The 12811-nt window shown below is 56.3% G+C and overlaps 1 protein-coding gene and 1 pseudogene across 1 annotated transcript; both read left to right on the forward strand.

Annotated features, from left to right (window-relative positions):
* Positions 1-1477: 1477 nt before the first annotated feature.
* NLRP4 (NLR family pyrin domain containing 4) lies at positions 1478-10656 on the forward strand. The gene is made up of 9 exons (XM_040978252.1): positions 1478-1757; positions 2853-4395; positions 5161-5322; positions 5681-5848; positions 7554-7641; positions 7705-7808; positions 8161-8331; positions 9677-9847; positions 10482-10656. The coding sequence occupies exons 1-9, from the start codon at positions 1478-1480 to the stop codon at positions 10654-10656; spliced, it is 2862 nt and encodes a 953-aa protein (XP_040834186.1).
* LOC121155176 lies at positions 7585-8097 on the forward strand (annotated as a pseudogene).
* Positions 10657-12811: the final 2155 nt, after the last annotated feature.

The following is a 12811-nucleotide window of genomic DNA, read 5'->3' on the forward strand; positions in this document are numbered from 1 at the left end:
CCTCGCACTGAGTGGCTGAAGAGTTCTTTTCTCCCAGTTAGTTCCAAAGCCCGCAGTGACTCTGACCTTGGCTGTGCTCAGCCCTCCCCATGTCCTGTTGCTTCGCGTCTCGCCGGAAGCTCCAGGGGCCAGTGCTTTCCACGGTGACCCCTGCAGTGGTGTCGCAGCGTCGTAGCCCTGTTTAAGCTCTCCTCGCGCCCGCGGCAGCGATGGGAATCACCTGTCTTGGTTCTCACTTCCCACCCGTTTCTCTGACGAAGCAGTTCAGGCCTTTCGCCTCTGTTTTCCCTCTGGTTGTTTCGAGTTGAGTTGTAAGAGCTCTCTGTGTATTTTGGAGACAAATCATCAGATATGTAATTTCAATATCATTTTCCCCATTTACATTTTGTACCCAGTGTCCTTCTCAGATGTTTGTCATTCCTTTCTGATAGAACATTCCGAATCCATGTAATTTTTGAATTACACGATACATGAGTGTAACTACACTCACCCTCTGTGTCACAAACACCAGAACATCCTCCTCCTCCCCGGCCGTGAGTTGGCACTCACTAACCGTGCCCCCCCGGTGCCCTCTTCTCTCCTGCTGCCCAGCTGGTGACCCCACCATTCTGTTCTCTGTTGCCATGAGCTCAGCTTTCAAGCATATATATTTGAAATGTGGAATCGCAGAAAGGGAGAGAGAGAGACAGATCTTCCATCCACTGGTTCATTCCCCAAGTGGCTGCGTTGGCCAGGGCTGGGCCAGCCCGAAACCAGGAGCCAGGAGCTCTGTCTAGGCCTCCCCTGCAGGTGGCTGGCACTTGAGCTGTCTTCCGGTGCTTTCCCAGGCACACTGGCAGGGAGCTGGATCAGAAGTGGAGCTCTATATGGGACACTGCCGTCCCACACTGTAACCTAGTCTCCTGTACCATGACTGTGGTTCTAAACTCTTTTTTTTTCTGCATTTGGAGTTAATTTTCGGGTGAGATGTGCAGTCTGTGTCTAGCTTTTCTTCTCCATTGTTAAGCTGGACTGCGGTCTTTCCAGCCTGATTTGCTGAAACGAGTATCCTCTGTGCCCCGTCTGACGCCAAGGCTGCGTTCGGAGGCCGCGTGCCTCCCTGTCACCTTCTGGGAGAGCAGGTGATCTCTCTGCCCTCCGTGTTGTTGTATTTGCCTCTACCCTGCAGATGCACCGTGTGGGAACGGGCTCAGTGCCTCACGCCTTCTGGGTTCCCCCCTCATGACCCCCTGGCCCACTCTCCTGTCCATCAGCATGCATTGGCCTTCTAGCTGGACCCGTTAACTACCGTGACTGGTGCCTCCGTCTGCACAGCCGGGCTTATGCGCTGTATTTTGCAGCTGGTGCAGACCAACCCCGGCGTCCCCTCACTCCAGCAAGGGGCCACGCGCAGCTCCCGATGGCGTGGAATAGCTGGAAACTGCCCTGCATTTGCTACAGGTCCAGCCTCTCTCCAGATCAGCACCTCCGGGGCAAGATGGCGGCCTCTTTCTTCTCCGACTTTGGCCTTCTGTGGTACCTGGAGGAACTCAAGCGGAAGGAGTTCGTGCAGTTCAAGGAGCACCTCAAGCGGGAGACGTTGCAGCAGGGGCTGGAGCCGATCCCCTGGGCCAAGGTGAAGAAAGCCTCGCGAGCAGACCTCGCAGACCTGATGACAAAGAGCTACAAGCAGCAGCGGGCCTGGGAGGTCACCTTGGCGGTGTTTCACAGGCTGGGCAGGAAGGACCTGTGCGACAGGGCCAGGAGCGAGAGCACAGGTGCGTAGACTTCTTTTAAATTGAATTTTTATGTTGATGCAGCTACTTCTCGTGTCATCACTTCGGTGGTCCCTGCGTCACCATGGGGAGCGGCGGGGAGACTGCCCCCCACTGCCCGGGTGAGCATGGCAGTGACATGCCGGTGTGTGTCTTAACCTGGACCAGACCACCGGGCCATTAGTAACATCACCTTCCACTGAAAGCTTATATCCAAATGGGAAGCTCCGTAAGGTGGAGCTACAAGCACAGAGATGGTGGGCCTGGCCCAGCAGCAGCCGACACCTGCTGCGGGTTGTACAGGACCAGAGGCTAGCTGATGCAATCATGTGCGTGAATGGACTTCAAACAACCTTCCCAAGGTGTCTGACTCATTCGTGCATTTTTTAAATATTCAGTTTTATTGATGAGGCAGATTTACAGAGAGAAAGATCTTCCATCCACTGATTCAATTCCCAAATGGCTCTATCAGCTGAACTGAGCCAAGCTGAAGCCAGAAGCCTCTTCCGGGTCTCGCATGCGGGTGCAGGGTCCCAAGGCTTTGGGCCGTCCTCTGCTGCTTTCCCAGGCCACAGGCAGGGAGCTGGATGGGAAGTGGAATAGCAGGGGTGTGAACCGGCGCCCATATGGGATGCCTGCACTTGGAGGTAGAGGATTAGCCAGTTGAGCCATCATGCCAGGCCCATTTTGACACATGTGTGCTGTTTTCTGCTAAAGGCAGAGACGAGTGCCAGAAAGTGAGTGACTCACGGAAACCCATCGGCTGCTGTCATCTGCCGGGCTTCAGCACTGTTCCTTTCATTCTTCAACATTTGTTTTTATTTATTCAGCTTGTGCACATTTGTCTGTAGTAGGGCTTGTCTAACTCTCCACGGAATACCTGTAATTCAGATTCCAGATTCTCCCCTCCGCCCCAGCTGTGGCAGACGCGTGTAAAGGGACTGTGTGAGTGGGTCCTGGTGACTGCTCGTAGATGCGGGCAGTGGGCAGCAGGGTGCAGCCCCTGGGGAGGGTGAACTCGGGCCAGAGATCTGTATGCGAGTGTGCATGCCTCGCTTTAATCTGGATGCTTCCTCGTCTCTTGTCCTTGCCGGCCAGGGCACGCAAAGCTGTATCAAGACCACGTCAGGAAGACATTTCATGCCTGGGAGCCCCGTGTTGCAGCCCGTGAAGCCTGCGACCTGAGGCTCAGCCAGGAGGAACGGGAGTTCATGTGTCGCCTTTTTGCTCCTGGGGACGCAGGAGAGCAGGCACCCACGGTGGTCTTCCAGGCGTCCCCGGGCATGGGTAAGACCACGCTGCTGTGGAAGCTGCTGCTGGCCTGGGCTGAGGGCAGCCTCTACCAAGATCGCTTTGCCTGTGTCTTCTACCTGTGCTGCCACAAGCTGAAGCCGCTGGCGCCCACGAGCCTGGCTGGGCTGCTGGCCTGCGACTGGCCCGACGCCCCGGCCTCCGTGGCGGAGATCCTGACCCTGCCGGAGAGACTCCTGTTCCTGGTGGACAGCTTGGAGGAGCTGGGCTGTGACCTGCTGGAGCCGGAGTCGCCTCTGTGCAGCAGCAGGGCGGAGATGCAGCCAGTCTGGGTGCTGCTCAACAGTCTGCTGGGGAAGACGCTGCTGCCCGGGGCCTCGCTGCTCGTCGCCGCCACCCCTGAGTGTGCCAGGAAACTTGCTACCAGGCTGCAAAACCCCAAAATCATAACCCTGAGGGGATTCAGCGAAAACCACCGCAAGCTGTATTTCTGCAGCTGGTTCCAAAGCAACAGCAGGGCCTTGGAGGCTTTCCGGTGCGTGAGAGAAAACCCATACATCTTCTCCATGTGCCGAAACCCGCAGCTGTGCTGGCTCGCCTGTGTGTCCGTGAAACAAGAGATGGACCGGGGCAGAGACCCAGCCCTGAGCTGCAGGTGCGTCACCTCCCTGTTTGTCTGCTTCATCTTGAACTCGTTCACTCCCAAGGGGGCCAGAGGGCCGCCGCGGCAGAGCCGGGCTCTGTTGAAGGGCCTGTGTTCTCTGGCTGCCGAGGGCATATGGACCAACGCGTCCACGTTCAGTCGGGAGGCCCTCCGCAGAAACGGGCTCACGGACAGCGACGTGGCCGCCCTGCTGGACGCCAGGGTCCTGCGGCGCAGGGCGCCCGAGGATTCCTATGCGTTGCTGCACTTGGGGGTGCAGGAGTTCTGTGCGGCCCTGTTCCACCTGCTGCAGCGCGGGGACCACCCCCACCCCGCGGTGCGGGACGTGGAGACGCTGCTGCAGAGGCTCCTGAGCAAAAGCGAATCGCCCTGGATCTTCCTGGGCTGTTTCGTCTTCGGCCTGTTGAATGAGAGGGAGCAGGAAAGACTGGATGCGTTTTTTGGCTCCCACCGGTCCCAGGAGAGAAAGCAGCAGCTGCTCGGGCTCCTGAAGAGCCTGGATGAGGAGCAGGTGGACTTTGCCCTCCTCTTCTCCTGCCTCTGTGAGATCCGGGACGAAGCCTTCGTGCGGCAGACCATGGAGTCCTTCCGGGAGATCAAAGTGACCATAGCCCACACCTTCCAGCTGGCCGCTTCCGCCTACTGCCTAGGACACTGCTCCGGCCTGAGGAAGCTCTGCCTTTCTGTCCAGAATGTGTTTCCAGGAGAAGATGGAGGCGGACAGAGGTGAGTCCCTCCCGTGCCCTTCATGGCCCCTGCGCCAGGAGCCTCAGGCACACAGGTGGATCTGGTGATGCAATTCCGAAGACCTCTTGAGGTCATGGTTACAGTCTCAACTTTGCCATCCGAAAGGCATCAATTCAAGTCCCTAGTCAGCTCTTCCTAGATTTTGTAAGAAGCATGTATTTAGTTATTTGAAAAACAGAGTGATGGCAGGAGAGGAAGAGAGAGAATTTTCCAACTGTTGAGTCACTTTCCAGATGGACCTCAACAGCTGGGGCTGGAGCAGGCCACAGCCAGGCCCTGGGACTCCGTCTGTCTCCCATGCGGGTGGCAGGGCCATTTTCTAGGACAGATGAAGCAGCGCAGCAGGAAAGTAAACTGGCCCAGGTGGCATGGTCAGGGAGCTGGGCAGACTGCTTGCGCTGCCGGCACAGTTCCTGTGTCTGACTTAGCTCTAGTGCCCTGACCCACCTCTCACCTACTTGGGCTGCCCCATCTTGGCACAAATGGCCTCTCTCCTGGGGAGGGAGCCTGTCCTGCGCACTGTAGGATTGTTACAAGCACACGCTGGGTGCCCGAAACACCTCTACAACCAAGCTCACCCGAGGTGCTGCCCAGTGTCCTGGTGGGCGAGCTTTGTGGGGGTGACCCTGGCTGATTCACCGCCCCCCGACTCCAGCAGGGGCTGAGGTGGGCGCCGTGCTCAGGAGGGCCGGTGGCTTGGCTCGTCCACTCAGCTGGGGTACCTTCCCTTTCCTCCCCACGCAGGTCACAGCAAAACCTCGTCCTCTGGCGTCAGATCTGCACCGTGCTCACCACCAACCAGCACCTCTATGCATTCCAAGTGAGGGACAGCAGCCTCCCCATGTCTGTCATGGTGGACCTCTGTCATCAGCTGAAGCAGCCCAAGTGCTACCTCCAAAAGCTCCAGTGAGTGGCAAGGCAGCCCTGACCTGAGCCGCTTCTGGCTTGCGGCCCAGACTGACCACGTCAACATGAGGTGACCATCCAGGCAGAGTCCAGCATGCCCTGCTGGGTCACAGGAGGCAAAGTCAAGTGGGTGTGGCCTCGCCCATGACTCCTCTGGTTCCGAGCATCACGGCTTCCCCGGCGGAGGCAAGGGAGTAATGGTGGGCAAAACCGCGGCGTTAAGAACCGCTGGGCCGCCTGATGACGTTGTGAAACCCAAGTGTGAGCTCATGACCAACGTGGGAAGCAATGAGACAGACCAACAGGTTCTCGGCCTGTGCTCACCTGGAGATGGCATTGCTTTATTTTGCTTTTGCAGGATGAATAATGTGTCCCTTCGCTGTGAGATGTGGGCTTTCTTCGAGGTGCTCATTCACAACCCAAACGTGACGTGCCTGGACCTCAGCTGCACCGGCCTCTCCCAGCACGACGTGCAGGTGCTCAGCAAGGCCTTGAAGCACCCAGCGTGCAACGTGCGGGAGCTCCTGTAAGTGTCCACGCTGCCTCTGTGGGGCTCCGACCTCAGGCCAGCAAGGACTGGGCAGTGTCCAGCACGTCCACTCAGTCTGCTTTCCCAGTGGTCACAGGCGTACCGCACCTGCTGGGAAGCCGAGACCAGCATACAAAGGTCAGTCCTGCAGTCGAGACACGTACTGTGGAGGGACGATTCGGCACAGCGTGCAAACCAGAGTCCACACCAAGTGGGCACTGGATGAAGCTGCCTGACTCTGCTTGCAGAGAGATGGGCGTGAAGCAGCCCCATCAGTTACCTGAATCACCTGAAAAATGAAAACATCCGCTAGGTTTTATAACAAAGCGTGGTTGTCTTGTAATGTTCCCTGAGGATGCATGATCTGCCGCATGGGAAGACACACAGCTAAAACACGTGGGGGCGCTGGGAGAGTGTCCAACTGATGGGTGGACCACACAGCACTCCTAGGGGCAAGACAGAGACCGCACGGGTTCCGACAGTGGTGCTGGGGTGGGGGGTGGGCGGTGACAGGTGGCGAGCCCAGGAGGGGAGGACCTGCCCACCTGGGTGTCTCCTGACCGGAATATGGTCACACGGGTGTGTTTATTTCGTGACAGTATCCGCAATGATGCCTTTGCCCGTGTGTGACAGTCGCATCAAGCATTTTCCTTAAATCAAGTAGGAATTCTCTTCCATATGTATTCTCCACTGCGCCCCGTCGCATCAGCAGATTCAGGTACTTCTTGAGACACCTGACTGTCTCAGCTCCAGTCAATTGAACTACAAAGAGAATTGTCGAGCTGTGGTTCGCATGCCACAAAAGCTGTGTTTTTGAGATGTCCATGATTGCCTGATGCAAGAACATCCTTGTGCCTGGGTGAGAAGCACCTGTCCCAGTCTGTGGGAGCCACTAGCAGGCTTTGGTTTGGGGACGTTCCTCTTCTGGGAAGCTCAGCTAAATTGGATTATACTGTCATGGGAAGTGGGCATTGGGAGGGTTCACCATGGAGGACAAAGCAACAGCACAGCATGTCTCATGAAGCTGCACAGTCACTGACAGAGCATCCAAAGAATCTACAGAAAAGCATGAATATGGAATGAGATTCAGACATGAAGCAAGGGTAGGAGCAGCCAGAGGGGCAGAGGGCAACGAGCAAACTCCAGTTCTCAATGATTGCCGAGATCAGGTGAAATAAAGCTTTGTTTTAAAACAAAATATTTAAGTTATAGGAAATTTTAGAGTAAGTGTTAAAGCATGATTTTTTCATCATAGTTTAAGACTATATTTACTAAGGAATGCAATAGGGGCTTTTATTCCAAATTGAGTTTCACTTTGTGATTATAAATACTGCCAGGTGTTTAGACATTTTTTTTTAACCCACACACTCATCAATACACTTGACCCATCTAAGAGGTACCAAAATCCATCACGCTGCGTCTTTGTCTTCTGCGTTGCTTTGTCAGCTCTTTCTTGCTCTCTCCATTCTCTGTCTCTCTCCCTCCTTCCCTTTCTTGCTCTCTTCCCCCTCTGTCTCTCTCCCCCTTCTCCCTCTCTGTCTCTATTTCCCCCTCTGTGTCTCTCTCTCCTCTCCTCTCTCTCCCTCCCTCTCTCTCTCTGTCACCTAAATAAGACGTAAAGGGACACAGGTTCATGACCTCCCTTGGTGATGTTGGAGTTAAGGTCATGGACCCATTACCTGTGCTGGGAGCTGGCGTAAAGAGCCAACGTGCCAAGCCACGCAGCCACCGCAATGCTGATGCCCAAGAAGAACCGGAATGCCGTCTACGAACTCCTCTTCAAGGAGGGAGTGAGGTGGCCAAGAAGGACATCCACATGCCCAGTACCCGGAGCTGGCGGACAACGTGCCCAGCCTGCACGCGTGAAGGCCATGCAGTCCCCCGAGTCCCGAGGCCACGTGTGGGAACAGTTCGCCTGGAGACACTGCTACCGGCACCTCACCAACGAGGGCATACAGTATCTCCATGATGCCTGCACCTGTCACCCGAGATCGTGCCTGCCACCCTGCACTGCAGCCACCCGGGCCAGCAGGCCTTGACCCAAAGGCTCGGCAAGGAGAGGCCGACAGAGACGCTTACAGATGGAGTCCTGTGGCCCCTGGTGCTGACAAAGCCGAGCCTGGGGCTGGGTCAGCAGCTGAATTCCAGTTGAGAGGTGGATTTGGCCGTGGACGTGGACAGCCACCTCAGTAAAGTTGGAGGAGGAGATTATTTTGTGTTAAACAAATGTGTGTATGCAAAAAAAAAAAAAAATTGAGCTGCCGCCGTCCCCTCTGCCCCTCTCATCTCCCCATGCTTGTGTCCTGCAGACTGGCCAGCTGCCGCTTGGGTGGGCCCTGCTGTCCGGTCCTCTCTGAAGTGCTCCAGTGCAGTAGCAAGCTGACCCACCTGGACCTCAGCATCAACGTCCTGCAGGACGAGGGGCTGCGGGTGCTCTGTGCCGCGCTGGGCTGCCCAAGTTGCCATTTACAGTCGCTGTGGTAGGTTCCTGTTGCATGCCAAGCTGCCTCTTCTGGGCGTGTGCTTTTCCGGGAGGCTCTCGTGGTGGGGAAGCCTGTAGGGTTGTGCCGAGCGTGAGAGCAGCGCCAGAGCCCTTGACCGAGGTCCTGTAGGGATGCCTGTGTGGGCAGGGGGACAGCCTGGCTTGCATGGCACAGATTTAACTGATTGAGATTGGCCATTCTCCGTGGCAAGTGCAGAAACTCCTGAGAGATGGCGAGCAGGCTGGGCGATGGTCTTGGGGCTAAGATGGTGTCTGGCAATGGGAAAGCAGATCCCGGATGCAGGAAAAGCATGCTACAACACGCAAGCACACGTGAGAATTCCTGCGGACAAAGCAAGGGATGCTTGGGACGGGAGTAGGGCACAAGGCTAGGAAAAGGCCCTGACATGCGAGAGGGATTCGGGTGTCCGAGCGCCGTCATTTTCCTTGTCGCACTCTTGGGGTTTCTGACTGGGATGGCTTCGCCGGCTCACGGCCTCCTTCCCTGGGAATCTCCTGAGGCTAGTGGGATGGTGGAGAAAGATTCCGCTCAACTCACTGGGAAATGTCAGAGTTTGGAACTCGGTGCCCTAGCTGGGTATTCTGGGCTGGGCTTCTCTTGTTTGCTCGAGAGGCAGACCCACAGCAGGCAGTCCCTGTGCGCTGGGTCACTCCCTCGTGCCCGTGACGCCAGCGCTGGACAAGACCTTTCCAAGAAGCCAAAGACTCAGTGCACATTTCACCCGGGATGCAGCGCCCACTGCTCCACTCCCCCTGCAGCACCCTGCTGACGCACCGGGAAAGCAGCAGAGATGGCCCCTGGACCACATGGGAGATGTGGATGGGGTTCCAGGCTCCTGGCTTCAGTCCTGACTGCCCTGGCCATGGCACCCAGACAGTGAACCAGTGGGTAGAAAATTTCTCTCTGTATTTTTCCAGTAAACATAAATAAAAAGGAGTAAGATCTTCTTCCACCAATTCACTCCCCAAGTGGCCGCAGCAGTCGGAGCTGAGTCAATCAGAAGCCAGGAACTTCCTCCAGGTCTCCCACGTGGGGGCAGGGTCCCAAGGCTTTGGGCCATCCTCCACTGCTTTCCCAGGCCACAGGCAGGGAGCTGGATGGGAAGCGGAGCCACTGGGACACAAGTCACCAGTCTCCATATGAGATCCCATTACACACAACGGAAGGATTAGCCAGCAAGCCATAACTGGTCTTTTTAAAATACCCAGTGGATGCTTGTGGCTTTGATACTACTGAGATTGTGTACTGAGTGTTTGGAGGTTGTCAGTATGGAATGGGGGTCAGCAGGGACGAATGGAGAAAGTGGACACTTGTCTTGCAGGCTCTTCTACTGCGGCATTACGGCTGCCGGCTGTGAGGAGCTGGCCTCCGCCCTGCCCAGCTGCCAGGGCCTGAAGAACCTGCAGGTGGGGGGCAACAGCCTTGGGGACGCCAGCATGAAGCCACTGTGTGAAGCCTTGGCACACCCGAGCTGCCACCTGGAGATCCTCGGGTGGGTCTCACACGGCTTCCCAAGACTTGAGGGCTGAGCATGTGGCTCTGCCTGAGGGCCACTGCCTTGGAGTGTGGGGCTCCTGTGCGTGGGGGACGGGTGGTCTCAGCACACAGGCCAGGCATCCGAGGCTTGGGGCCTTCGGGAGGACCTGCCTGCCCCAGGACACCCCTGTGCCGGGAGATGCTGGAGTGTTCATGTCCACCCTGCTTCTGCTTGCAAGGACATCACCCACACCGCAGCATGGCCCGCCGGCCCTAGGGACCTCATTCTAATTGCATTGCTGGGTAAAGAGCCCGTCTGTAACTACAGTCCCCCTCCTCAAGTGCCGGGAGGCCACCACGTGAGATCTGAGGGCATGCGAGGCAGCCCTTGGCACCATCCTGGCAGCTGAAGGGCAGACTCAGGCCCATGTGACCTCCCTCCTACCCCCTCATCCAAAGCTAGGCACAAGCCGTGCTGGATCCAAGTGGGGAGATACACCCCAGTGTCAAGGGTGTGAACCAGGTACCGGCTGCAGGGTGCTGTCCATGGTGGCTGGTCAGGGAGCCCTAGCTGGCTGCCTGGCCCCTCTGTCCCCCCTCCCCCTGTCCCCAGGGGCTGAGCCGCTTCTCACTGGATTTCTTTGTGGCAGGTTGCAACTGTGTGGGCTCACCAGCGCCTGCTGCTTGGCCCTCTCATCAGCTCTCACCAGCAGCAAGACCCTGCGCAGTCTGGACCTGAGTGAGAATGCCTTGGACCTCAGCGGGCTGGTTGTGCTGGTATCTGCCCTGAGACAACCCACCTGTGCCCTGGAGGTGCTGGGGTGAGCTGTTCTCCCTTCTCCCCGCCCCCCAGGACACACCCTCGGGCTCAGAAGGGGCAAGGTAGAACCCCAGTGCGTATCAGTGTATGCCCTGGGTGCTCCGTGGGCGCTGTTGCAGCTGTTCCGAGGAACCCCACAAAGCCCTCGTGTGCTAGCCAGAAGTGGAAATGCGTGCACACAGGCAGGGCTGGTGTGCAGGCTCGGGGGTCAGACACATGCACACTCCTCGGCATGGGGTAGCGGGTCTTCCCCGATGGATGGCACCACGGGCATCTCCTGGCAAGAATGATGGTAAAACCATGAGATGCAGACGGGTGTCTTGAAGGGGCATAATCTGAACAGAGCCCTGTGTCCGAGCAGGCTGAAAGGCATGGAACTTGGTGAGGATGTGCGTGCCCTGCTGAAGGAGGACAGAGAGCCGCGGCTGACGATCGTGGACCGTTGATGAAGATGGGGACAAGCTTGCCGGCGCAGGTGCCATTGGAGCGTCGGACCAGGGAGCCCCAGGAGGACAGAGAGGGCCCCTGGCAGACCCTGCTCTGCCCCAGAAGTTGTGAACTGCCTGCACGCTGGCGTGCCGGGAAGTGTGGGGCCTCGTCAATGAGTTATACATAATAGCTGTGGTTTTTAATTTGCTCTGTGGCTGTGGACAATCCATGGAAAAGCTCCCTGTGGGTTTTCTATCCCATCTCATTAAGATATTTTAGCCACTCAATAAAGTATTGATTTTTTTTAAGGAATCATTTATTTTTATTAGAAATGCAGATATACAGAGGAAAGGAGACACAAAGAGAAAGGATAAACTTCCATCTGCTGGTTCACTACCCGACCAGCCATAAAAATCTGAGCTGAGCTGATCCAAAGCCAGGAGCCAGGGGCTCTTGCAGGTCTCCCATGTGGGTGCAGGGTCCCAAAGCTTTTGGCCGTCCTCCGCTGCTTTCCCAGCCCATATGCAGGGAGCTGGATGAAAATGCAGCTGCCAGGGTACAAACCAGCATCCATGTGGGATCCCAGGTGTGCAAGGTGAAAATTTAGCCGAAAGGCTATCGCATCAGGACCAAAGTCGTCTTTGTTAAAACACAATGGGAAATCTTTTTTTAAATCTTTATTATTACTTTTTATAATCTTACATGGTTGATTAGGGTACAAAGGGTCAAGGGCTACAGGAAAATGGGTAAAACCATTGTTTCCACACTAATATCATCATTTTTCCCCCTGCATCTGGGGTCAGTGGAGAAACAAAGGGAGAAGCCCCACCCAGCCTCCCACCCATCCCAGGCCCACGATGTGGGGCACGCTCCGAGGGTCCTGCTCAAGCAGTTTTAATAGTTCAGAAGTTCTGAATTGCTGCCAATCTCGCCATTCCAAGCATGATGAACTCTCTTCAGAATCCACTGGCTGACATAGTCTCTTCATGGTTGGGGTTCTGAGAGCAGCAGTTCAGTTGGAGGGATCTCCCAAGAAACTTCATCTGAGGTGATCCCAGACCTGATTCTTGGGTGTGCTTGCCAGTACAGGGTCTGGCACAGTCCGTCGCCCCAGTCAGCTTATGCACATGCTGGTCATTGCGATTGCTGGGCCAGTTCTGTTTCCAACCCTGTCTTCTACTTGGACAAATGGGTGTTGTAGTCCAGCTCGATCCTACCCACTTCATACTTGGTCCTCATGCAAACCAGTGGGAACTGCAGCCTAGCTGGGGCAACTCCCCATAACCCCTACCAGGCCTGGCCCCTACCCTGGTTCCCATGCTTGCCAGTATGTACCGCAGGCTTGTTCAGTCTGTCCCACATCCCATTTAGCTCTCTTACATGTCAATGGGCATTGAAGCCTAGTTCAACCCAACCAACCTACTATCCAGCCCCCACACACATGCTGGCGGGTGCCATTCTGTCCAGCCACCCCTGCCCCTGTCCTGGTTTTCATGCCCTCCAGTGGGAGTGGTACCCATGAGGGGGGTGCCCACTATCTCCCTACTAGGCCACTCCCACTCCTGGATTATGCACTCTCCAGGTGCTTCTGGAGGTTAACTTGACAGATTCAGCCCCCAGTGCCAGCCTCTGCCAGCTGATGATGTGGCGAAGTCCAACCAACCCTCACCCACTCTAATTTTTGCTTGCACCAGTCAGAACAGTCAGCCCAACCTGGCTCTTCCCTGATCT

This window comes from Ochotona curzoniae, unplaced genomic scaffold, assembly GCF_017591425.1.
Source record: "Ochotona curzoniae isolate NIBS_2020 unplaced genomic scaffold, NIBS_Ocur_1.0 contig_2861, whole genome shotgun sequence".
Classification (NCBI taxonomy): Eukaryota; Metazoa; Chordata; class Mammalia; order Lagomorpha; family Ochotonidae; genus Ochotona; species Ochotona curzoniae.

What these genes read in the sequence shown, in the direction of transcription:
- NLRP4 (XM_040978252.1), top strand. Translation starts at nt 1,478, where the DNA reads ATGGCGGCCTCTTTCTTCTCCGACTTTGGCCTTCTGTGGTACCTGGAG. An exon ending in GGCCAGGAGCGAGAGCACAG is followed by an intron (nt 1,758 to 2,852) that starts GTGCGTAGACTT and finishes CTTGCCGGCCAG; the next exon opens with GGCACGCAAAGCTGTATCAA. An exon ending in TGCAACGTGCGGGAGCTCCT is followed by an intron (nt 5,849 to 7,553) that starts GTAAGTGTCCAC and finishes GCTGGCGTAAAG; the next exon opens with AGCCAACGTGCCAAGCCACG.